The sequence below is a fragment of the Gossypium raimondii genome, chromosome 13 (genome assembly GCF_025698545.1).
Source record: "Gossypium raimondii isolate GPD5lz chromosome 13, ASM2569854v1, whole genome shotgun sequence".
NCBI lineage: Eukaryota > Viridiplantae > Streptophyta > Magnoliopsida > Malvales > Malvaceae > Gossypium > Gossypium raimondii.
Genome location: NC_068577.1, coordinates 49,331,030 through 49,353,686, shown reverse-complemented (window position 1 = coordinate 49,353,686; position 22,657 = coordinate 49,331,030). Strand labels below are relative to the sequence as shown.

Sequence of the window (22,657 nt, the reverse complement as noted above, 5' to 3'; positions counted from 1 at the left end):
AAGACTTGAGTCACATAAGCTTTAACAATAATTTTTTTAATAATTTTTATTTTAAATAATTTTTTATTTAAACCAAATTGATCAAAAATCAACCATATAACCAATTTGACTACTAACCCAATTAAAAACAATACTTGCGTTGTGTATCCATTGTTTCTTATGTTGTCTGATTTGATGGTGCGATGATGGTTTCAGCCTACCATAAAGTCTCGGAATCGGCAAACTGGGTTTCCGAGACTTTTGATAATTCTATTAAAACCGACAAACCAAATATGACGGCTTTTACACGATTGAGATACATTTGTCCTCTCCGCAAAGGTATTTACTAGAACTGGCAACAATTAGACTCTATCACCATGCCATAGTATTAAAAATATGTCCAACACATGGCCTTTTCAATCTCCTTGTATTTTGGATGATTCATTACTTTTTCTCTTACATGTCTAAATCTCTCACTTCCAAACGTCTAACGTTGGAAGCCACCACACGTCATGGCTTCCAACTTGCCAACCCTCAATCTTTTCTGTCCAAGTAAATAAAATTAAAGAATCTAGTGAACTTCCTTCAAACAAACGCATCTTAAATAATATTATTTTTGGGTTTATTGGTTTAGGTTGGGATAGAGATTCGATTGGAAGACTTTTAAGCTCAAGATAAGCGTCTCCCATTACCCCATCTACCACTCACCACTTCAAACTGACCGACTTCTCTTTTTTCTTGGAAAAAAAAAAGTTTTCCTAGAAAATTTCTGTTTAGCTCTAGATGATAAATATCGACCAAGAAGAAACAAGTAGCGTTAGAGAAATCAGACCAAAAAGCAGAAGAATCATGGTTAGGCCGCCAGCCTTGTTGGATATTGATTATCTATTATTGAATAGTATTTGATTGTATACAGAAGCTGATGATGAAATAAATTTGGGTTATGTATAATTTAGGGAGGAGGAGGACCAGATGATGAAGATGATGAGGATGAGGATATGAAGTGGCCGCCATGGCTGAGACCACTGCTTCAAACAAGCTTTTTTGGTCAATGCAAGCTGCACCCAGATGCTCATAAGAGTGAATGCAACATGTATTGCTTGGAATGCATGAATGGAGCGCTTTGTTCACTTTGCCTTGCTTATCACAAGGACCATAGAACCATTCAGGTATAAATCATTAAAACTTGTATTAATTTGTAAAGGTAGAGTGAATAAATGTGGGGAATGTTGCAGATAAGGAGATCATCGTACCATGATGTGATAAGGGTTTCAGAGATTCAGAAACTGATAGACATAACAGGGATTCAAACATATATAATAAACAGTGCCCGGATAGTGTTCTTGAATGAAAGACCACAGCCTAGGTTGGGCAAAGGTGTTACGAATACCTGCCATGTCTGCCACCGCAGCCTCCTTGATTCCTTCACCTTCTGCTCTCTTGGTTGCAAGGTACCCTTTATTCTTTTTCTTTTCAAAAACAAAATCAATGAACATATAACTGGACAACTTGTGTCCCATCATGTGGTTGCAATGCATTTGATAATATATGTATACAAATTGGATTTTTATGAATCTTTTTTACCCTAAATATTTCCATTCATCTTCTTCCTGCCTTAACATTTTTATGGCTATTGTTAAAAATCCACATTATCTGATTCTTCTATTTGAGAATGTGGTGATGAAAATGAAGCTTGCTTTGTCTATTTCATCAGATATTACAAATATCTGAGGGTATCAAAACTCTCAAATGTCTTTCTAACTTGATATTTGAAGTAGATTCGCTATCCATTCCATTTAATAACTTGTTCCATGTTAATTTTACTAGAAATTGATGAAGCATATGGTCCAAGTTTCTGGTAAATTTAGGTCAAATCATAAATAAAAATAGAATAGATAAATTTGTACATGACCCTTTTGTAGCCTTCAAATTTTAATTTTTAAACTAAATGTTTGTTTAATTTTGATGTTTAAAATTTTATATCAACCCTTTTTGTCTTGAGTTTTTAATTAATTTTTATGTTCATTTTACTATTTAGGACCGAGATGATTATTTTTCCTATAATAATATTATCTTATTTGGGTTAATTCAGGTGGTTGGGACATCGAAGAAGTTGATTAAGAAAGGAAAATTATCCACAGAAATGGAGTACTCAGAAGGTGTGTCGCTAAACATAAGTGTTAGCATTGAGGGTATACAGAACATACAGCAAAGCTTCACGCCATCGACGCCGCCACCTACGGCCAGGAGGAGGAAGGGAGTACCTCATCGAGCTCCTATGGGAGGCTCATTATAGGATAGTAGTATAAATCTTATAGTCAAAACTCTTTGTTATAGTATTGTGTATATACATTTTACAGAAAAGAGAAAAGATATAGGAAGTAATGTCGACGTCTGAGCCTTTGTGTTTTGAGGCCGGTGTTGGAATCCCAATCACACATACAAGAAAAAAGGGAAATAGTGAAGATAAATAAGGGGAAAAGTTTTAAGATGAGTAGGTTGATGTGCAGCCTTTTGATACTGTATTCATATTTGTATATAATTTTATATTAAGATGAAGCAGAGTTGATAATACTAGAATTTAAATTTAAATTTTTTAAATGAAGTTATTTAGGGGGTGAATCTCTATAGTAATTTCAATTTTATCCTGTGAAATTAAGTATTTTAAATGATGTTTTAGTGGGAGAAGGGGTTATAAAATTATTGATTCAACTCTAAATTTTATACCAATTCACTTTCCAAGTTATGGGAGGATTAAATATTTAATTTACAGAAGGGTATGTGATAAATATAAGACAATATGATTTTGTTAATATTTGAAGTGTATTTGTCTAAAGTGAATTCTCAATTTAGCAATTGTTCTCATATTGACGTTTGAACTTAACAATTGTTCTTACATTAAGGTTTGAATTTTCGGTTTTTAAAGAAAAATTAATTTGAACAAAAATTCAAGCCTCAAGTAAACTTGGATAAAGAAAAGTTGAAGTATTACTAAGTAGGAATTGCAGAGTTTAAACCTAAAAAAATGAGGTAAGCCTTTAATAATGGTTGATAGGTGGAAAGAGTTTTTAAGAAAAATAATTGTAACTTAGACCATGAAATGGAAAGACCAATCATAATATATTGTTGTAATGAAAAGAAAATGTATTGACTTTTTTATTTTCCTTAATAGACAGTAGTCCTATTTAATTTGGTAAGTCTTTCCAAGTGCAGGAGTGGAGTCCTAGAAGCATAGTTCCATTCCAAGGCCTTGATGTGTTCCCATTTACAATTGAATATTGATCCTTGTATTTGCTCTGGCCAGATGAAAGATAGGCACAGCTGAAAGAGAACACGAGACGTAATTTCATGATATTGATACTGCATGACATTGGAATAGTGATCAAATTTGAATCAATGGCAACACAAATTGCTGCCAGCAATGTTTGCAGGGACAATCTATGTTACTTGGAACCCGTAATAGGTTACCGACACAATTGTCTTCAATTTTTCTCAAGATTCTCCAAGGATCTTTGGAAGATCACCCATGCCGATGGGCATGACTGTCAGAGATAGATACTTCAAGAAAAATGAAGCGTTAAAACAACATAGCGGACAAGATCCAAGGTTACAAGCTATGGAAAATATAAGAACGGAGAAATTAACATGCGGCCTCAAGGAAAATATGTCATAAGCTAGGAATATGACCTGAACCTACATCTGACCTTACACTAGAACTTCCGAAGTTGAATGCAAATGACTCGGCAAAATCAACGGCATCCTGAACACTAAGTCGAGTCCCCTGTTGCCCAACATCTGTGGCTGCAATCCTAGCTGCTAATGTACCCATGACTTTCAATTCCGAGACACTTCGTAACCATACAAAATAGTAGATGCAAATGCATCACCGGCACCAGTGTCCACCGGTACACATGGAGGAGGAATATATACAGCTTCTCCTTTTACACCCAAGTAAGATCCTCTACGTCCATCTGTAACAGAGACCAAGGGAACAAAGTGGCTGAGTTGTTGCTGAAACAGAGCTTTCTTTTGAGGAACAATGCCATAAAGCTCTCACAGAAAATCCACGTAATTGCCAGCAATTTCCCTGAACATAAAAAGGCAAAACAATTAATATTTGAGAACTTAATGAAAATATTTATTCCCACAGAACATGAATTGTAGTGAGCTCAAGGTTTTTTATATTTCTCAAGAATGTTTTAGTACTCTTCTAGCACCGTAAATAGCTTCTCCTAGAACCTAGTGACGCGAAGAACAAGTGAATCTTTTTCATCTAGACAAAAACCCTTTCCGGTAAAGACAAGTTCAAATATATTAGCCATCCTTGAATTATATAGCTGAGTTATGACTGTATACACTACGTTCAACCTTGGAGGGGGGATTGAAGGGTTTAGCATCCTAAATGAAAAGCTTCGAATAACTGTTTTACCACAATGTGCTTAATGTACAACATTTTCGGATTTGTTTTTTCTGAAGTATATGAACACATTCCAAAGACAAGCACGAAAAGCCAATAATAGGGTTGACCAAATTTGGTAACAAACTTATCAGAAATCATCATAATGTCACTCGATGCAGCAGACATCTGATGCTGTGACTGCTACAAGTGCGCCACCCCTGCTAGCTTCTTCACAAGCCTTGATAATGGTTCTGATGGTATTAGGAAGTTCAAATAAATAGCCCTTAATCACAAATATATTTGTCTAGGAGACTACATTAGCCAAGCAAGAATCATAATTAATAGTCGATGATGTACTGAAATAACAAGATGAAGACATATATTAGGATATCATGCCATTCCCTTCCCGGAACATACACATGCTCTAATGAAACTTAGACATCAGAGAGTTCGAGGCAGGATGTTACTTTTAAGAACATTTGCACAAGATGCGCAAATGTACAAAATAATTTAGCGTAAAGCGTTGTAGCATGAAAAGGAGTTTGCTCGAACATAAAATTTTATTTGTAAGATTATTATGTTTTATGGGCTAAGGCTTCATTCATGTTTTACTTATTTTCCAGGTACTAAAACATTAAAGAAAGCTACAAGTAACTATGTTGTTCATTTTTAAACAGGTTTTCCTTCATGGATTTTTTTAATCATGGTAAGAATTTTCCATTTATTATAAAGTGCATGGATTAAAGTGGCTGAACAAGTTCATCGTCCCTGAGATGATGTCAATAGAACAGCAACAAGCAAACAAATAATGAAACAAAAAGTAGATCCTGGTTCCGGTTTTTATTCAATTTCTCCATACTTAAGGGGAATTCGGTTTTTATGCAGCATCATATTTTTTTAACAATGAAAATGAAGCAGTGATTATGCATGCATGCAAGTCTGCAACATCAGTTGCGAGGACTGTGCGTGCAGACTTTAACAGAGAATAAATAACGATTGAACTGCAAGAAGTAGGAAATAACACTATAGCTTCAACTTTAGGCAACTTGTAATGACATCTGTAGCTTCATCTAACCTGATAAGCAAGCATCGTGCGCTGAGCATCTGGAATTGTAAGAACTATCACTGCTCCAGTTGTCCCATCTTCAATAGGTTCAGAAAGAAAATTCACATTTGCCCGATGTAGCTTTGCCCTAAATGTATCAAGCAATTAGATCTTTAATTCAACAAAACCATTACAAATATTGACCAATTGCTGACAATGATTGGTCAATTTAAGAGCATTATCAAATCACGTGCAGCTACAAGAAACGTAAATATATCAATCATCATACTGCGAAGTCCTACAGACTGTTGATTTCTAATACAGGAAGCAGCAAATACTTAAACAGCCCACCTTTTTCTAATTAGCATGGTATTATCATCTTTAAAACAATTAGTAATCACATCCTACCATCTTGGACAGTGAAGCAATTAATTTACTAAGTATAAGTTAGAAAAAAATTCTTTCTACTTTTTTCTTTTTGTTATGGCAAGAATATTCCCAGCCATTTAATAAGATAATCTCTATTCAAAAGGTAGCACTGGAGATATCAGATTTGGAAATGTTCATTCTAAAAGGAAAATGTGCTTGCATTCACATTTTGTTTACTTGGAGCAGTTTAAACATCCAGAATGCCCTTAACCAGAAAATCTTCACTAACAGCCTCACACAATTAAACAAGTTGAGAAAGGGAAAAATAACAAGATATTTCTCAGAAAGAACAAAAAAAACCATCTTTACACCTGAATCAAGTTTGGCGCATTACAAATAATAAAAAATCATACACCTACTTCATGATTCTAACCATCTTTACACGGACCAAAAACCCACACAATGAAGCTGATATGTTTTCCCAAAAAGCTGCCAATTACAATACAAAACCTCATTTTCATTTTAACTATATATCCTCAACAATTGATTGTCATCTTCTCTCCTCTCTGTCCTATACATCCTCAGCGGGGATGATGTTTCATCATCAACGTGTTTCTGCTAACCCTGCAATGGTGCTCCAGCAGTCTCCATTTCTCCATACTGAATTACAACAACACATGTAGACATATGTATGAGTTCTCTTAACAAAAATTTGTATCCTACTACTATTTGAAACCACACAATGGCAACCGTGGGTGTCTAACCTTTAGAGGGTTCCTCAATCCAAGGACCGTTCATTATATTCAGAATGCTACATGCCTCGCTGTATTCCAGATCTGGTAGCAACTTCGGTGTAAGTAGGAAACACCTGCCACAATGTTTAAAACAAACTTCAATCTACAACAAAACACGCTTTTACCAAACTGTAAAAAAAAACATCACATTGTTCATAAATTTAGAATCAACAGCAACTAGCACTGTGTACAAGAGAAAGATAATTGGCATATCAACAGCTACTACTAAATTTTGGAACATGAAGCTTGACTTTAAATATACATATATGAACCTATTTTAATCAGCCTCACCTCTATCAATCATTAAGCCAAACTAGTTGATTTGGTCCACAACATCAAAATCCTTATCAATTAAGGCCAGTTTTAGGTTGTTGTTTTTTAAATAGGAGAAGCAACTTAACACTCACTTATCATCTGTTTTGAACATTTACTTCCCAGCCTAATCCGATTATCTTCGTTTTTGTTATCTATACTGATGCTCAGCATAAACCCTAAACCCTAGTTTACAGAAGAAAAAAAAAGGTGCAAAGTACGTATAGCAGTAACTTTTCAATGACAACTAAATTTATACCACAGCAGCAAGTTTTAACCATTAGCCAAATCAAGGTCAATAAACTACAGAGTTTAAAAAGAAAACAGCATCTCCTGCTTATGTTCATGCTTACTGTGGGGTGTTCGGTTGGCTGGCAGCCTGTACTAATTGCTGAAACATCTTTCTTTCATTAATGGGGTCCATTCCTGGGACAAGGAAGAAGACAGAAGAATAATCAATGAGGATTTTTATGCAACACGTATCAGTAACATGGTGTGTAGAAGTTGATTCAGGCTTACCTTGGTTAATCTCATCAACCACCCTAAAGGGACAATTAGCGAGATCTTGAAGAGAAACAAGATAAAGAATCGTTGAAACTGAACGTTCCTACAAAGAGGAAACTCAAAATTGCAGCAAAAAAAATGCTATTCCAAATTGATTCATGAATTACAGAATTTGATTGAAATACCCCTCCGGATTGATGGTGAGCACTGAGAACTTGAAGTTGACCTGCTTGCCTGATGGACAACACCAAAAAAACAAATCAAGATTTAATAGTATTAACCGTGCAGAAACATAAATCACATAAGAAATTCTTCAGTTTTAAAGGCAAACATAGTCTTGGAATCATTGTATATCATATAACAAAATGTAGTGAAGTGACACCCAGGGCATATAACTTACACTAGTCCTAGACAAATAAATAAAACATAAAGAGTGCTTCTCTCAGCTAACAAATTATTAAGAAAGATATATACGGAATTGGTCTAAAGACAGGTGTTTGATAAAGATATACACCATAAAGGGCATGGTTTAAATATTTTATGAATGAGCAAGCATAATACTATAGCTATTCTGTTTTCATTTATTCCAGTCCAACTGCCAAAAAAGTGATCAATAGCATATGAATATAATAGTGGAATCACATTCAATAGAAAATGTCCATTATATTACTTTAATATGATAAATCACACTAGAGTTGCATTTATATGATAGGCGATGAGAAATTTAGATCAGGAATTATCAAGTTAGTATCATTGCTACCACTCAGGAAAGCATCTAAGATTTTTAAGCAATATAGTGACCTTGATGAGAAGTGTTTATTGGCGAATGGATTCCAAGCAGGAAAACAAAAAGGCCAACATTTAACATTCAAAACACTAATCTCAGTGCCTTAATGTTCAAATATTAACCTTTAAGGCAATATCTGATTCAGCTATTTTAAAACCGGAACATGAATAACAAATGGTATCATCCATTAATATAATGATATTTATCGACTGCATACAGTCTTTTAATAGAGCAAAGATCTCCCATTGAACATTAAGCTTTTACATTGAAAAGACTTTTGCAAATTGTAATTGATCCCACATAGCAAACATATCCCACACATCACTCCAAAACTGAAAAACAGACAAATGTGATGTTTTATTTCAAAATGCATAAACCCCATACCAAAGATTCTGTCATATTGGTGACGTAATAACAAGTTCAGAAACCCACCTGAACTTCACTTTTACAAGTATCCCAAATTGATCAAAATCGGTGTCATGCTCATCTGAAAGAAAACATTAATCAGAATAGGAAACCACAGATAGCATGTAGTGAACTCTAAAAGGTAATAATATATGATACCCAGTGAAACTTCTCCTGCAACTGCCATCTCTTGGAAGTTACGACTGAAAGTTTCATTTATCTGGCTAACAAGATTTCTCAATGTTGGAAGCCAACTTCCCTGCATGTAACAGTTACAAGATTTATTGAGGTATTAAACAAAATTGAGACCAATATCTGTAATAAATAGAAACAATGCCACAGGCACCAAACTGTTATAAAATCCAGAGAGGAACGAGTAGTCAACAGAGTGATTCAAATAGGAGTAGTCAACAGAAAAAATAATAAGCCTCCAAAAGCTTATATGACAAGTTACCTAAGAGCTTAAGTTAATAGGAAACAGTACAACCATATTGAAGTTTCAACAGCAAGCTGTTAAATGACTCGCGAAAAATATAATATGGCAATAATGAATGTGACATTTGAAAAATATTATGTTAATCACTAAAAACCATGTTTTTAAGGGGAAAAAGTTGAAACAAAATAATAATTATCAAATGATCATATCAATCTCTCTTAGCTAAAAGTAGAATTCAAGGAAATAAAAGTAGAAAAAAGGCAACTCCTCCATAAAGAAAAAGTGTTAATGTAATCTCTGGCCCCTGAACTTGGCAACTAGATCCACTTTGGTACTTGTACTTTTTTTTGTCCACTTTAGCACCTAAACTTGACAACTAGGTCCATTTTGGTCTCTGAACTTGGGAAACGTAAAAGCTTGATAATGTGGCACAATATCAAAGTGATGAGATGGTATAATCTCAGAGTTCCACGTCATCAAACCTTGACCTATTTGCCAAGTTAAGGTACCAAAGTGGACTAGAAAAGATACAAGTACCAATATGGACCTAGTAGCCAAGTTTAGGGGTCGCAAATTATATTAACTTAAAAGAAAACTCAGATGAAGAAGAAAGAGAAACTGCAATGTAAGAAAGAAGAGAATTTCCAACACCCCCGAGAAAAAGGCCATCATGCACCTATTCTAATCATCATTTCACAAGATGAGGTGGAATTTACTTGGCCACATGGCACATCAATTGACCAATTGGCATGCCACTAGACACATTAGGACACATTGATAGACAGAATGGAAGTTTGGGTACTACATTGAACATCTGTCTTAGCACATGCACCACATAAGGTCGGTACCTTGAAGAATTTCCTTAATTTAGGAGACAAATGGGATATTATGCCAAAATTAAAAACCACAAGCAGGAGAAGGAGCAGTTGGAAAGAGGAGGTAAACATGTTATAAAGAGACAACTGCAAAGTCCCTTTTCCAAATAATGCATGTACTTTTCACATGCATCACACAAACATAGTAATTATTACCACAAACAGCAGGCAGTAATATCATCAATTTTCATAATGCCACAACGTTTCATAGTTACAACAAGAACATAAGATGACTTCTCTCACCTTCAGAGTATGTATCTCAGCTAAGCACCTTTGTAGTTCCTTGCTATCCGTCTCCAGTTTCGCAGAAATGGTTTCTATCTGTGATATATGCACTACAGATGAGATTTTAGTAACATACCAAAGAAAAAACGAAGATGACACAAAAATACCTGACGTCTACGATCTTCATATTCCTGTAGTATGTTCTGGTTTAGGAAAACAATAGAATTGGCTTGAGAAATGTTGTCTTGTATAGCAGCCTCCAATTCCTCAATTGTAGTTGGCATCTTCAGGTAAACTAGGAAGAATTAATAAATGTCCGGAGAACAAAAAAGCTCAACCAATTCAAGTTGAACTGATGAAACAAACTAGTGTTCTAGAAGAGATTTTTGAAATAAACATTTCACATATATTAATATTACCTTTGAACAAAAAGGAAGAATCTAGATGATTTATATTCCTATTTTAAAATAAAGTGAGAAAACTGTGAAATCAAAACTACCCAAGGAAGAAAAATGAAACTTGTTATCTAATCTCATAACTGAACAACAAGAAGAAAGCATATTCACTGACTGCAAATTTCAGCCCCAATTTGTGGCAACAAACCTTGATGCTCATAAAAAATTATAAGGACCAATTACACATGCACTATAGTCTATTAGTTAGCCTGTACTCTCCAGTCTCCAGTGATCAGCTTCAAATATATATATATATACTCTCTCCTGGGATTGAGTCCGAACTTATTGATGTTAGCCCGTACTCTCCGGTGATCAGTTTCAAATATATATATATAATCTCTTCTGGGATTGAATCAAATTTATTGATTAATTGTCCAGCAGAATTGCTTTTCTGTGGATTCAATCCATACTAGTCTGGAATCACAATAGTGAATTTGTGAAGAATTTAGCACTGTAGATGAATGAAGTTTTACTCATCCAAAATTGTAAACCTGGAAAATAGGTGCTCATAACAAATTCGAAGGAATAATAAATTTTCATGGTTCTGCTTCAACCCAAAACAGAAACAAACCTGAAGAAATAACCTTTCAAGTTCAGAAGTAATGATGGCAATTGATTCAGCATTTCTCTTGGCAGCCAACAGTTGTTGAGAATAATCCTTTACATCTTGTTGACCTAATCAAGAAGAAAATTGGAAAAAGTAAGTTTTTTGGAAAACAATATTTCACACACAAAAGAATTCCAGGTAATCATCATTCCAGTATATCCTAGTTTAGTAAATAAGTAAATCATTGTTTTTTTTTTCAGTCAACAACATTCACGTTAGGCTATATAAATAAACAAAAAAGTACAAAGAGTTCAATCATAAAGAGATTTTGCTTATATCTGAGAAAAGAAACTAAGGATTTGCCTACTTCAAGGGACACACTGAAATCCAATCAATTGAAAAAATTATATACTCCACCCAAAGTATCCATCCCTTAAACATTTACATTAGCATTAACCTAGCAAAGAAATGCATTTATGTAAAATATTTTACAAAAATATGAAGCAAAAAAATTCTGAATATTAAATTTGTGGCAACAAATGAACCTGGAACTATTTCCAGAAACTATGAACTCTAGAGAATAAGAATGTTCTTTCTTTTGGCAAGATGAGAGTAAGAATGTTCTGCATATTAAATGCACAAGGCAAGCCATAATGCAATCCACCTTGCCAGCTTTCCATCAAGAGATGAACCTAAAATTACATTTAAAGAAAGAAAAAGGAAACAAATAACTCACAATTCTGTAAATTCACTGATGCCTGGTAAGCAAACTTCTCTTGCTCCTTGAGATTGACTTCCGAGTCTATAATCTATAACATTGCAAGACCAACAAAAACCAGGGATTGACGAATTAGAAATACAAAATTATGTAGTCAATAACTTATGCCAGCATTCTCTGATCCCTAAAGAAAGTTCCATTCCCATCCATGAAAAAGGAAAGAAGGGAATTCAAAATTTTTGGTCAAAATTTTGTAATAGTGCTGATGTGAAACAGACATTAGACACCAGACAAATTTCCATATCAACTCCACAAATGCCACATGTAAATAGGCAGAAATCCAGACAGCTTTCCATCAGGGTAATTTACATTCTATGTTACTAAACTTAGCATCAATTTTTCATGCAAGTCACAAAACTTCAATTTCATCAATTTATATCAGAGAGCTTCTATTATTAAAAAATTAGATACTAACGCCAATTCCATTAAATAATTTTAATATGAAAGCTGTCTTAGCATGCATACTTGACTTATTTTCTAAATAGAATCAACTTTGGGATTTCATATTGACCCCATGTATGCATTTTGAGCCAAGTTTTCCATAAGAATTATCTAACATAATTAGCATAAGTGACTTAATTTGTTAATAACAGAAGTTCAGTGATGTAATTTGAGAAAATTAAAGGTTTGTGATCTACAAGAAAGTTGATGCTAAATTAAGTGACCTAAAATGTAAATCACCCCCTTTTATTGACTAAAAAAAACCCAGGGAGAAAGAGAGAGAAAATGGGAAGGGAGAAAAAATAGTGCAGCGAAGTACTAATATAGAAACAGTGAACAAGAAAAAACATAGAAATTTTAATGAGAAAAAGGGAAAAAAAGAAACAAAGGAGGCCAGAAGCATCAAATTGAGCCATCTGATCCAGGTGTCCTATCAACAAGATCCGGTGATTAGACAGATAAACTGGGAAAGTGAAACAATAGAGTGAGGGGGTGAAGAGTGAAATGAAGGTGAGAGGTAAAGAAGAAAAAATAAGGAAAGCCGAGAAGCCGAACAGCAGCCAACCACCCAGGGCAAGAGAAGAGGCTAGGAGGTAGTAAAATTCAAAAATGAAAATGAAAATAAAAACAGAAATATAAAAAAAAATGTAAGTAAATACAAAGAAGCCATTTGCTCAACCAATGGCGATAACAAGGCAAATTTTATGTAGTTTGTTCTGATGACTGATGATGAATAGATGGACATTTGACACGACAGTTTTGTAACAGATGAAAAATTAATTGTAAAGAAATTGTTATCACGGTTATTTCACCAGATCAATAGGGGAGAAAGTTACTCTTGCATATTTCACCAAATAATACCTTTGCATCATATTCAATGGAGGCCATATGTTTTTCAGCATAACTCCATTTGCAGGAAACAGCTTCAACCAGCAAATCCTATTAAAACAAAAAAGTAAGAACTAACAACACAAGAACAAAGGAACTGAGTAAATACACATATACTACATTACAGTGAATGCCAGTGCGTAACTTGTTTCAGACAGAATTTCAAATTATTGTCTGCAAACACAACAGAAAACATGTACTCAAAAGCATCTTTACCTTAACTTTAATTGCATGTTTAAGCCGCTCTATATTTGATCTTGCAGCTTGCTCAATGAGCTTATCTACAGCTGTTTCTATATCACCACTTCTCTCCAAGGATACTAATTTTCTTTTCCTTTGTTCTACATTGCATTTGTATAAACAATTATTGTAAACAAATGATAAGAAGGAATAAGAAAATTCTCAACAGCAACCAATGAAATTGCAGAACTTACCAACACAGCTTTCCAAATCTTTTCGTTTTCTCATTTCCCTTCTTGCAGTTTCAACCATTTCCTCCTGCAGAAAGAATGAATTAGATATATGTGGAAAGATAAGCTCCACAAGACAATGCTAATTTGAGATTTATATTAATTGCAGACCATGCATATAAAATCACAAAATAAAGCAAATCAAAAAAACACATTCATGTATTAGCAAAGAACATTTGGTTAAAAGCTTTTATAGAAAATAAAGTAAACACCATTCTTTTAGCATACCCGCTGTTTTTGAAGTTTGGCTGCTTCATCTTCAACCAGCCTTTGCTGAATCTGAAGTGATTTTATGCCTTCCTCCGCATCAGCAATTAACTTTTCAAGCTCATTCTTTCTGGACCTCATATTTTCAATTTCCCCACTATCCAAACCTTTAAAAGAAGTAACTTAGAAAATTACAAGTTTACAATTTGAGGCCAATCTAGAAAGGGTAAGGAAATACCACACAGTAGAAGACGTGAATCATGAACAGGTTCTACTCTTGCTGACATTTCATTATCACCATATCTAGAAACAGACCAGTGATAGTGGTTTTGTGGAGTCCAGAAATCTAAAATTCCCAATTCTTTTGCAATATCATCAGCTTTCCTATCAGTTTTGTCTGACCCAATATACTGATAGAAGCAAGTGAAAGCAAGAAAAAGGATCAGATATCAAAGGTTTAAATACATTAAAAAATTACATCTTTAAATTCAGTTGAAATATATATATGTTGACCAAGGAAGTTCAAGGCGTACTGAATGCTCCAGACCAAACTGTGAGGACATAACATCCTTTACAGCAGCGGGAGCATCAAACACCTGATCGAGCCGGGAATAGATGCCCAGTTCATGCATCTGCTCAGTTACAAGAAAACATACACAAATGTTAAGTTGCTAGGAGCTGCTTGGATAAAAAACTGAATTGGGCCATTGGTAAGAAATACCTGCTTAGAAATTTCAGGGGGTGCTTTCCGACCAGATTCTTCTCTTACATAATTTAGAATGGGAACATCAAACGGCTGCAGGTTCTTTACAAGAAAATCCCTATCACCAGAATCTTGAGTAATAAAAGACTGAAATCAAAGAAAAGTAAACATTACAAATAGTAGATCATTATTTCCTATAAAATAGTAAGTGCAAATCTCACAGTAGCTGTTGAATCTTTTGAGTAGGTAAGTAACGTAGTAATTTATGGATTAAAATGAAAACAAAAACATAAGACAAGTACGGAGACCAAAGAAAAGATATTCTACCCGCATAACCCATAATGAAAATAAAGAAGACAAGATAGAGGAAGTTCTATAATAGGATCTAGACCATTGGATCTGTGGTACAACATTTCTAAACCAAAGAACATTTTTCTTTCTTGAGCAATCAGGTTTTATTTATTTTAAAACAAAATTTGGAAGATACTGTTACAGGCCAAAATGAGACTAGTGCTCATATTAAGTTTAGTTAATGGCCAAAATTTGAAAACAGTAGACCAGTGTTTCCTATGTCCATGTTCTTCTCATCAAAGAAAAAAACTTGACGAGAAGTCAAAGGGGAGGTTGCATCCATAAATAAGCCAAACTTTGAAGGGCTCCTACACGGGCAGAACCAGATTCTAGGAAAAGTGCAATTTTGACCCATGATGTTTGGCTTAGCACTAATGAGCTACAGTTAAAATTTTAGTCTTCAACTTATGAATTTCAAGCCATTGTTTTGGCTTCAACAAATAGTTCAATAGGGGATCATGTTTGGCTTAGAGCTCACTTAACTGAGTCAAGCCAAGTTCAAAACTCTTAAGCTCAGTTTAACCGACTTAAATTTAGCAAGCCAGACCTCAACAAGGCAAAACTTATCTAAGCTACATACTGCATTTTGGCAATTAGGGAAAGATTTGGAAGAAAGCATCAATTTACAGCCCCTTGCATACATGAAAATACAGTATGTTTGGAGATGTGAATAAAGATTACAGTTCATCTCAATCTTGTTTGTTCTAAATTACTCAAAGTTTTAATGCAGAATTACTTGACTAATCAGCATCATTTCTACCAGATCTTTTACCAACATTTTCTAGCCAACTTCCTTGTATAACCAAGGACCCTGAACAGTAAAAAGCCAAGTACTGTGTGCAACATGAATAAACCTCATACAGGACAAAGTAAGCACATTTAACTGCAAATGCAACAGGGATTCTTAGCCTCTGCTTGGACATAAATAAACTCACAATGAAAAAAGTGAGCAATGAAATTTTGTAACCTCTGCTTGTTAGTGTTGAATATAAGAAAATATATAAAAGGAAATTTAGAAAATAAAGGCATAATGTTAGAGCATACCTTCCAGATGTAATGAGCAACGTGGCCTTCCAAGAACTTAGCATGGACCTCATTTGAGACGTTCACCTAAGTTTTGCATTTACAGAGTAAGGGAATACAGATATATTATTAGTAATATACACAATAATTTGAATTATGAAACACGTACCTCAATCAATACGGGGCCATAAACGTCCTTGTTCAATTCATTGCGATGCAATTCCACCCACTGATAAGCTTCAAATATCTTTTCTGCACCAGATTTCTTTAAAGCATGAAGAAGTTTAGTTTTTGTATTCTCCATATCTTTCAAACTGCAAATTTTGGAAAATATCAAAAAATTCAACAAATAACTCAAATATTTTCTAATAGCAGACGAACAGAACTTGAACCATTTAAACATTACCCATCGACACAGTTCCTTAGGGTTGTTTTCATTTGGCCTAGAGATTTTTCCTTCTCCTTCTTCTGCTGCATCATTTGATGAGCAGAAGAAGTTAGCTCCAGAATTTGACTTTTCAATCTCTCCTGATGAAAAGAAGTTTGAAAAACATCAGAGGCAGGATGTCAAAATTTCCAAAAGTATACAGCAAATGAACATCAGCAATATATTTTGAGAAAATAAAAATATTAAGCTGAGCTATCCTAATAAATTCTTCTGAGCCAATATATATGGCCAATTGTCTTCGAATAACAATCTCAGCTCTATGAAAGTGTAAATTAATACTACCAATGTCCCAAAAAGAAAATTAGATCATCTTCCCAACTTCATGGAAATTTTTCCCATTTACCAAAAGTAAATACCAATTTATTCTTTATTTCACAATCAACTTTGAACACGTTCACTATATTATCAATCGCCACAAATAATCAAATATTAAGGGCAAAAAGACAAAATTAAGCAAAAAAAAAAACCAACTATATCGCTTGAATTTTGCACTTAGAATAGAAGATTGGTACATCGGGAGAGAAGTAGCTACAATTTAGACTAATATCTTTTAGAAACAGATAACTATACATCTGTTATGTATAAATCATGGTTTACAACCACTTTATGCAGTACCAAGCTACTTGAGAGGTTGCAAAAAAGTAATAACAAAAAGCCAATAAATATGACTTACAATTTCCTCCTTAGGAGGCTCATATGCAGGCAAGTTCTGAAGATCCCTTTCAGCATCAGCAAGTTTCATTTTAGCCTCTATAATACTTTGTTTGCGACAATCTTCTTCTCTCCTCAAATCTTCGATTTCCTTATATTTACTCCGCGCTTGCACTGCCTAAAAGTGTGGAATTTATTCATTATATCAATATAAATTATTCAATCACTCATTGAACTATATACAGAAAGCCTAACAGCAAAAGGCTATGGCAAGTTCAACACACCGCCTCATTCTCTTTCTGCAGAAGATCATTCCGTTTCTTAATATTTTCATTCATGAAATTGCTTATGCGTTTACATTGATCATCCAGCTTCGTTTTCTCTTGCTTTTGTTTTCTGCAACCATTAATTTTTTTATTGAATATTCTCACTATAATTAGAGGAAATATAGCAATAAAAAAGATACTAAAAGGAAGGGCTAAAAGCATGTAAGCATACAAATGAAAATCTTCAAGATCAAGATTCAAAGGACTTCTTAGCTATAATTTCATATAGAATGTCCTATTAACAAAAGAAAATTTTGATCATATAGTTGATTTAGCAATCACTAATCATCATGATAATAATAATAATAATAATAATAATAATCTGTCTAAGAGGAAGAAAATAATTGAAACCGAAACCTATAATTTTAAGGCTGAAATGTGGCTTTAGTTAAATGTATAATGTCTAGACATGGAAGTGAACAGCAATCCACAATAAGACATATCACTTATCGAGCAATATATTTTGCATAGGAAGAGAAATGAGTGCTTCAGTTATCAATACAATCAAAATAACCAAGCCATCATACTCTATGGGAGCTTTGAATTCATTTAGCATCTTTGCAGCTTCATTCAACTTCTTTTTTGCTTCTTTTTCCCTCTTTTGGGCTTCCAAGTATTCAATTTTCTTCATATCGTACTTCAGCCAAGGCAATTTCTTTTTCATACAATCAACCTAAAATTTACCACAAAAATGCTTCAGTATGTTATGGAGCAACTAAGATAATAAAAAGCAAAAGGCAAACCTTTTCTAGAAGTTCATCTCTTTGGCGAACACGCTCAACATCTTTTTCTTGCTCAGCATTAAGGGCTATCAGCTGTTTCAAACTTTCTCCCATTTTATCTACAGCCTAAAACAAATAGGGTGAAGTTCAAACACATTGGATTACAAAATCAATAACACCAAAAAAAATAGAGTTCGAACTCACTTTTTGATATTTTTTTAGTTCACGGCTTTTTTCTACAAGGGCAAAATGCTGCACTGGAAGTTGAGGATCACCAACTGCTTTTTCAGTCTCTTCTAGGAGCTGAATGGGAGTTAATTTGGCGAACTCACAAACCCTGTCTTGTGGTAAGAACTATCCCAGAAAAGAACCACCCAACCCCCAAAAAGGACATAAAGTGATATCAGAAACCAAATACAAGGAGAAAGAAAGAAGAAAACACAGGTACTTGCAGGCAGGACACATACTAACTACTTCCAAGTTCCAATCATGAAATATAAACTTGTATCCAGCCAAGTAACAGGTTAGAAGTACCAATATAGATTGATAGTATATATTGCTAGAATTTGAATAAAGATATTGGGCATCCATTAATATCCACCACAAATACGTTATGGTAAAGCAAAACAAGGGAGGGCAAAAAAGGACATATGTATTTGTGTTTAAGACTGAAGGCTTCAAATGTTATATAGAAGGTGCTATTCATTAAAGCCTGATAATAAACAAATGTATAAAGTGCAAAGCTGAACTCCTCTAGCTTGAACATTAAGTCCAAGGCTCAAACCACTTTAAAAAATGTTGATTTTTGGAAACAGAATGGAACTCTTTTAGACTCTAGCAGGTAGACTCAGCATGAGATAATAATATTACATCTCATGGGTCTTCGATTTGGCTCTATGTTCAGCAACTTCTTGTTTTTCCCTTAAAAAACAACCTCAAGCAAAGAAGCAATATAGACCATACTCTTCCTCCTATATAGATATCAAAACCCTAGAATTTATTGACAAATGTTGCAAAATACAGATTGTAAGACGGTCCTTTCCCCTGAATTCTTCTAGTGTTATCTATCTGTAAAGTTTTTTATCAAACTATTGAAGCAATGAATCAACCCTGTTGAGAATGACACCTTACTATATTTCAAGATATTATTTTAAAATGTAAACACGGAAAAGTCCTTATGGTTAAAAACAGAAATCATAACTGTCAACAGCCCATTTCCAGATTTTTCTGTTCAGTATTGCATCTTGCCAATATTTAACTGCTAAAAGCAACAAACAGAAAGTATGAAAGAAATACAGCTTGAAAGGAAATTCTGTGGAATACAACATATAATCTTGTTAACAACTATTTAAGAGACTGTTTCATTAGATTGCATAATGCCTTCCGAAAATCAAGATTTGCCTAAATTAACTAAGTCACAATCCATTGTGACTCAATAGTTTCCCTTTCTTTCAATCAATAATTGTTGATGAATCATCTTACCAAATGTCTTATTCTTGTATATATAGTTTATGTTTTCCTTTTATTTACGTATAAAAAATCAGCTAAAGAAAAGAAAATAAATAACTAAAGAAACGCAAGGCACGCTTTTACGTGCCTTTTGTCACAAAAGGCAGCCACCTGATCAAAAGCACCTTACTGAAGAGCTGTGAGGCAGTATGCTTTATCTAAACCTTAGAACCTAGGCAAGCACCTTGACAACAGTGGAGTGAAGCAACAAAAATGGTTACAGTGACCACCTCCAAAAGAAATTTTCATTTATATCTATACTTGTCTCTCAAATGAAATTTATGTAACAGGCAAATTGGATATGGAACTATTAGGACAAGCAAGTACCATATAAAACAAACTCAGTAGACAACAAGCACAAAATCACTGTAAAATGCTATGTCACTCAGAAACACCAAATATGCAAATTCAGTCATGAAATTGAGTTAAGAAAGATGATACATGTAATTTCCAAACTGTAAGATCCAAAACTCACTTGCGTCAAATTGTTGACTTGGATATTGAATTTTTTAATTACTTCCAATATCTCTTTTTTGGCCACAGATTTGCCTGAAATCAACAAATCATTGGTAAGTAAAACCATATCACACATTTTTTTCTCAATTTCCTTCTTTATAGTAAGAAAAATACTTAATCAAGCCTATAACACCAATAGGTAACTTCTATACAGAGAGAGAAAGAGATATCCAAGCAAGTAATCTATAAGAAACTGGGACCATACACAAAGAAAAATACAGCACAAAAACATATATAAACAAGATGATAGGAAGTCCTGGAGGAAAAAAAAAATCAGAACGCCTTATACACAAGGTAAAAAATACTAACAACTGAATTTAACTAAAAACACTCAGGCCAGTTACAGGCCAATTCACTAAAAGTGAAGAGTAGCTTCTTTGCTATGCAAAATTCTATTACAATAAATCACAAAATATACTGGAAACCTGAGAAATTCAAGCACAAGTAGCTCATAAAGTTAACTTTATAGCCCCTTTCAATCGAATGCAACCGTGACAATAAAATGTATATATATTCCATGATTGACCAAAAATGTTCTTATAGAGAGTGAGCCATATCAATAATTTTAACATCTAACCATTGTAAAACCACTCTGACTTGTTGCGTGTATCAATTTTACGGACAATGGCGATCTGCTCTTCCTTAGTGTAGCCCCTCAAGGAAATCTTAATATATCCCGCATCTTCCCCACGCTTCACATATGCACCAATGCTTGTGGCCCTCCCAAGCAGCTGTACAGAGTCAAACACCCTCAGTTTTAAACACCCTACAAAATATAAGCTATAGAATAAAGCAAAGAATACCAACCTGAGGTTCACCGCCAAGGCAAAGTGCAATAGCACATACAAGAGAGCTCTTACCAGAACCATTTGGCCCTATGACAAGGTTTAACCGAGGTCCAGGTTTGCATACCAAGTGATTGAAGGTCATGAAATTATGGAGCTCAATCTCAGTGATATTTCCTGGCAAATAGTCATCTTCATCCCTGATAAAAAAAAAAAGTAAAAAATCAATTTATCCCTATAGATTGTTCAAAATATGATAATTAGTAATTCACTAATAAAATAATTCCGAATTCCCTTTTTTCTCGCATTTCCCTTCTCCCCCACCCACATTTTCTCGGGAAGCAGACAGACAGAAAAAAGGCAAAAATCCAAAATATTTAACTGTATCTCCTCTTATCACCAACAAACCAAAATTCGAAATTCAAGTCCTCATTTTTCTCTCAACCCGAACCTCCGTTCCCCCACATTTTCCCGCGCTTTTTTCAGTAACCAATTGTGACACTGAATATCACTATAAAAAATCTTTTCAAAACAAAAAAACCCTAATTTTCGACCCCCTGAAGAAAACAGCAACTAAAAAAACACTTAAAAGCATAAAAGAAAAGTTGTGAGAGCATTATGACCTTGAAATTTTGGGGCGCTTGACGCGAGGTTCCTCCATTAGAAGAACAAGAAACAGCGACAGTCAGCTGCAATTAGAATGGTGACTTCAGGCAATGCGAATTTACTTAAGAAAAATCAATTGAAACCGTAGAAGATGATTGAATCAGATCAATAGTTCATGGAACTAGAGAAACCCTAATTTCCCGAACGGTGTGTCTAGAAGCTAAATATGGCGGGAAACAGATCAGCCGAGCTGAAGGAAGTTTATACTGACCAGATGTTCTTTTTTTTTCCTTTTCATAGCCAATAGTCATAGAGTTAAATTTTTATGTTTTTTAATCGTCCTCGCGCTCGAAAGAGGGAAAAAATGCAAAATTTACTGTGCTACCTGTCGATGGAGAAATGAAAGGGTTTGGATAAAAATGAATATATGAAAATAAATGAGTTTAACTTTTGATAAAAAAATTTGTTCGGCCTGAATTAACCTTATTTTTTTATTGTTATTTATTATCATTTTGTTATTATATTTTTATTATTTTATTATTATTTAGATATTGTATAATTATTTTACTATACATTTATTTTAATATTTTTAGTGTATTTGATGTATTATATTTTTTTAAATTTCTTTTATATAAAAATTATATACAAAAATTTAATATGACCAGCCAGACTTAATTTAACATTTTTATTTGAGTAGAATTTAGATAAAATTTTAGACCCATTTTTGAGTTGGATCCGAACCTAAAATTTCACATTGACTCGATTTATGATTAAGCCTAATATTTACTATTAACGTGATTATGGTTTTAGTAATTAAATTAAAAAACTTTTAACTTCATTTCCAATGTTTTTAATAGGTTCTGATATTTTAAAAATATTATTTTTTAATTATCATAAATTTATATTAAGTTGATCTTAATTTTAAATAATTTAATAAATTTAATTCTCTCTGTTTATAAAATCCCCCTATTTGATCCTGCATCATAAATCGAAATAACATATTTGCCTTGTTCAAAAGCAGATAATAAAAGCATAGACTACAAAAATCTTGCTTCGAAAGAAAATCAAATCAATGTGGGTGTTCAACTTGTTCTTCTACGT

At 33.8% G+C, this 22,657-nt stretch overlaps 2 protein-coding genes and 1 pseudogene across 5 annotated transcripts; 1 reads left to right on the top strand and 2 right to left on the bottom strand.

Moving 5' to 3' along the window:
* Nucleotides 1–596: 596 nt before the first annotated feature.
* LOC105783046 (hypothetical protein) lies at nucleotides 597–2,553 on the top strand. Its single transcript, XM_012608226.2, has 4 exons — nucleotides 597–831; nucleotides 936–1,148; nucleotides 1,215–1,430; nucleotides 2,072–2,553. Exons 1-4 carry the CDS (start codon nucleotides 763–765, stop codon nucleotides 2,273–2,275), a joined length of 702 nt encoding a protein of 233 aa, XP_012463680.1. The 5' UTR covers nucleotides 597–762; the 3' UTR covers nucleotides 2,276–2,553.
* A 770-nt stretch (nucleotides 2,554–3,323) lies between these two features.
* On the bottom strand, nucleotides 3,324–4,301 carry LOC105783047 (uncharacterized; annotated as a pseudogene).
* Nucleotides 4,302–6,107: 1,806 nt separating this feature from the next.
* LOC105783045 (structural maintenance of chromosomes protein 5) lies at nucleotides 6,108–21,850 on the bottom strand. Of its 4 annotated transcripts, none has more exons than XM_012608223.2 (30): nucleotides 21,574–21,843; nucleotides 20,973–21,150; nucleotides 20,743–20,896; nucleotides 20,125–20,198; nucleotides 18,345–18,494; nucleotides 18,162–18,266; nucleotides 17,946–18,091; nucleotides 17,377–17,488; nucleotides 17,115–17,270; nucleotides 16,400–16,521; nucleotides 16,163–16,307; nucleotides 16,015–16,080; nucleotides 14,638–14,766; nucleotides 14,450–14,548; nucleotides 14,155–14,326; nucleotides 13,938–14,083; nucleotides 13,674–13,737; nucleotides 13,456–13,580; nucleotides 13,213–13,290; nucleotides 11,869–11,941; nucleotides 11,157–11,260; nucleotides 10,298–10,414; nucleotides 10,149–10,226; nucleotides 8,754–8,853; nucleotides 8,622–8,676; nucleotides 7,588–7,636; nucleotides 7,418–7,505; nucleotides 7,252–7,324; nucleotides 6,557–6,660; nucleotides 6,108–6,452 (listed from the first exon to the last, which is right to left on the bottom strand). In XM_012608223.2, the coding sequence occupies exons 1-30, from the start codon at nucleotides 21,609–21,611 to the stop codon at nucleotides 6,397–6,399; spliced, it is 3,156 nt and encodes a 1,051-aa protein (XP_012463677.1). In that variant the 5' UTR covers nucleotides 21,612–21,843; the 3' UTR covers nucleotides 6,108–6,396. The 4 variants fall into 4 exon arrangements, 3 of the variants coding, with proteins under 3 accessions (XP_012463677.1, XP_052482577.1, XP_012463679.1); XR_008192834.1 differs by having other exon boundaries at nucleotides 6,408–6,452; nucleotides 7,418–7,495; nucleotides 21,574–21,847; XM_052626617.1 differs by lacking the exons at nucleotides 20,125–20,198; nucleotides 20,743–20,896; nucleotides 20,973–21,150; nucleotides 21,574–21,843 and having other exon boundaries at nucleotides 18,162–18,259; nucleotides 18,345–18,485.
* Between the last annotated feature and the right edge of the window lie 807 nt (nucleotides 21,851–22,657).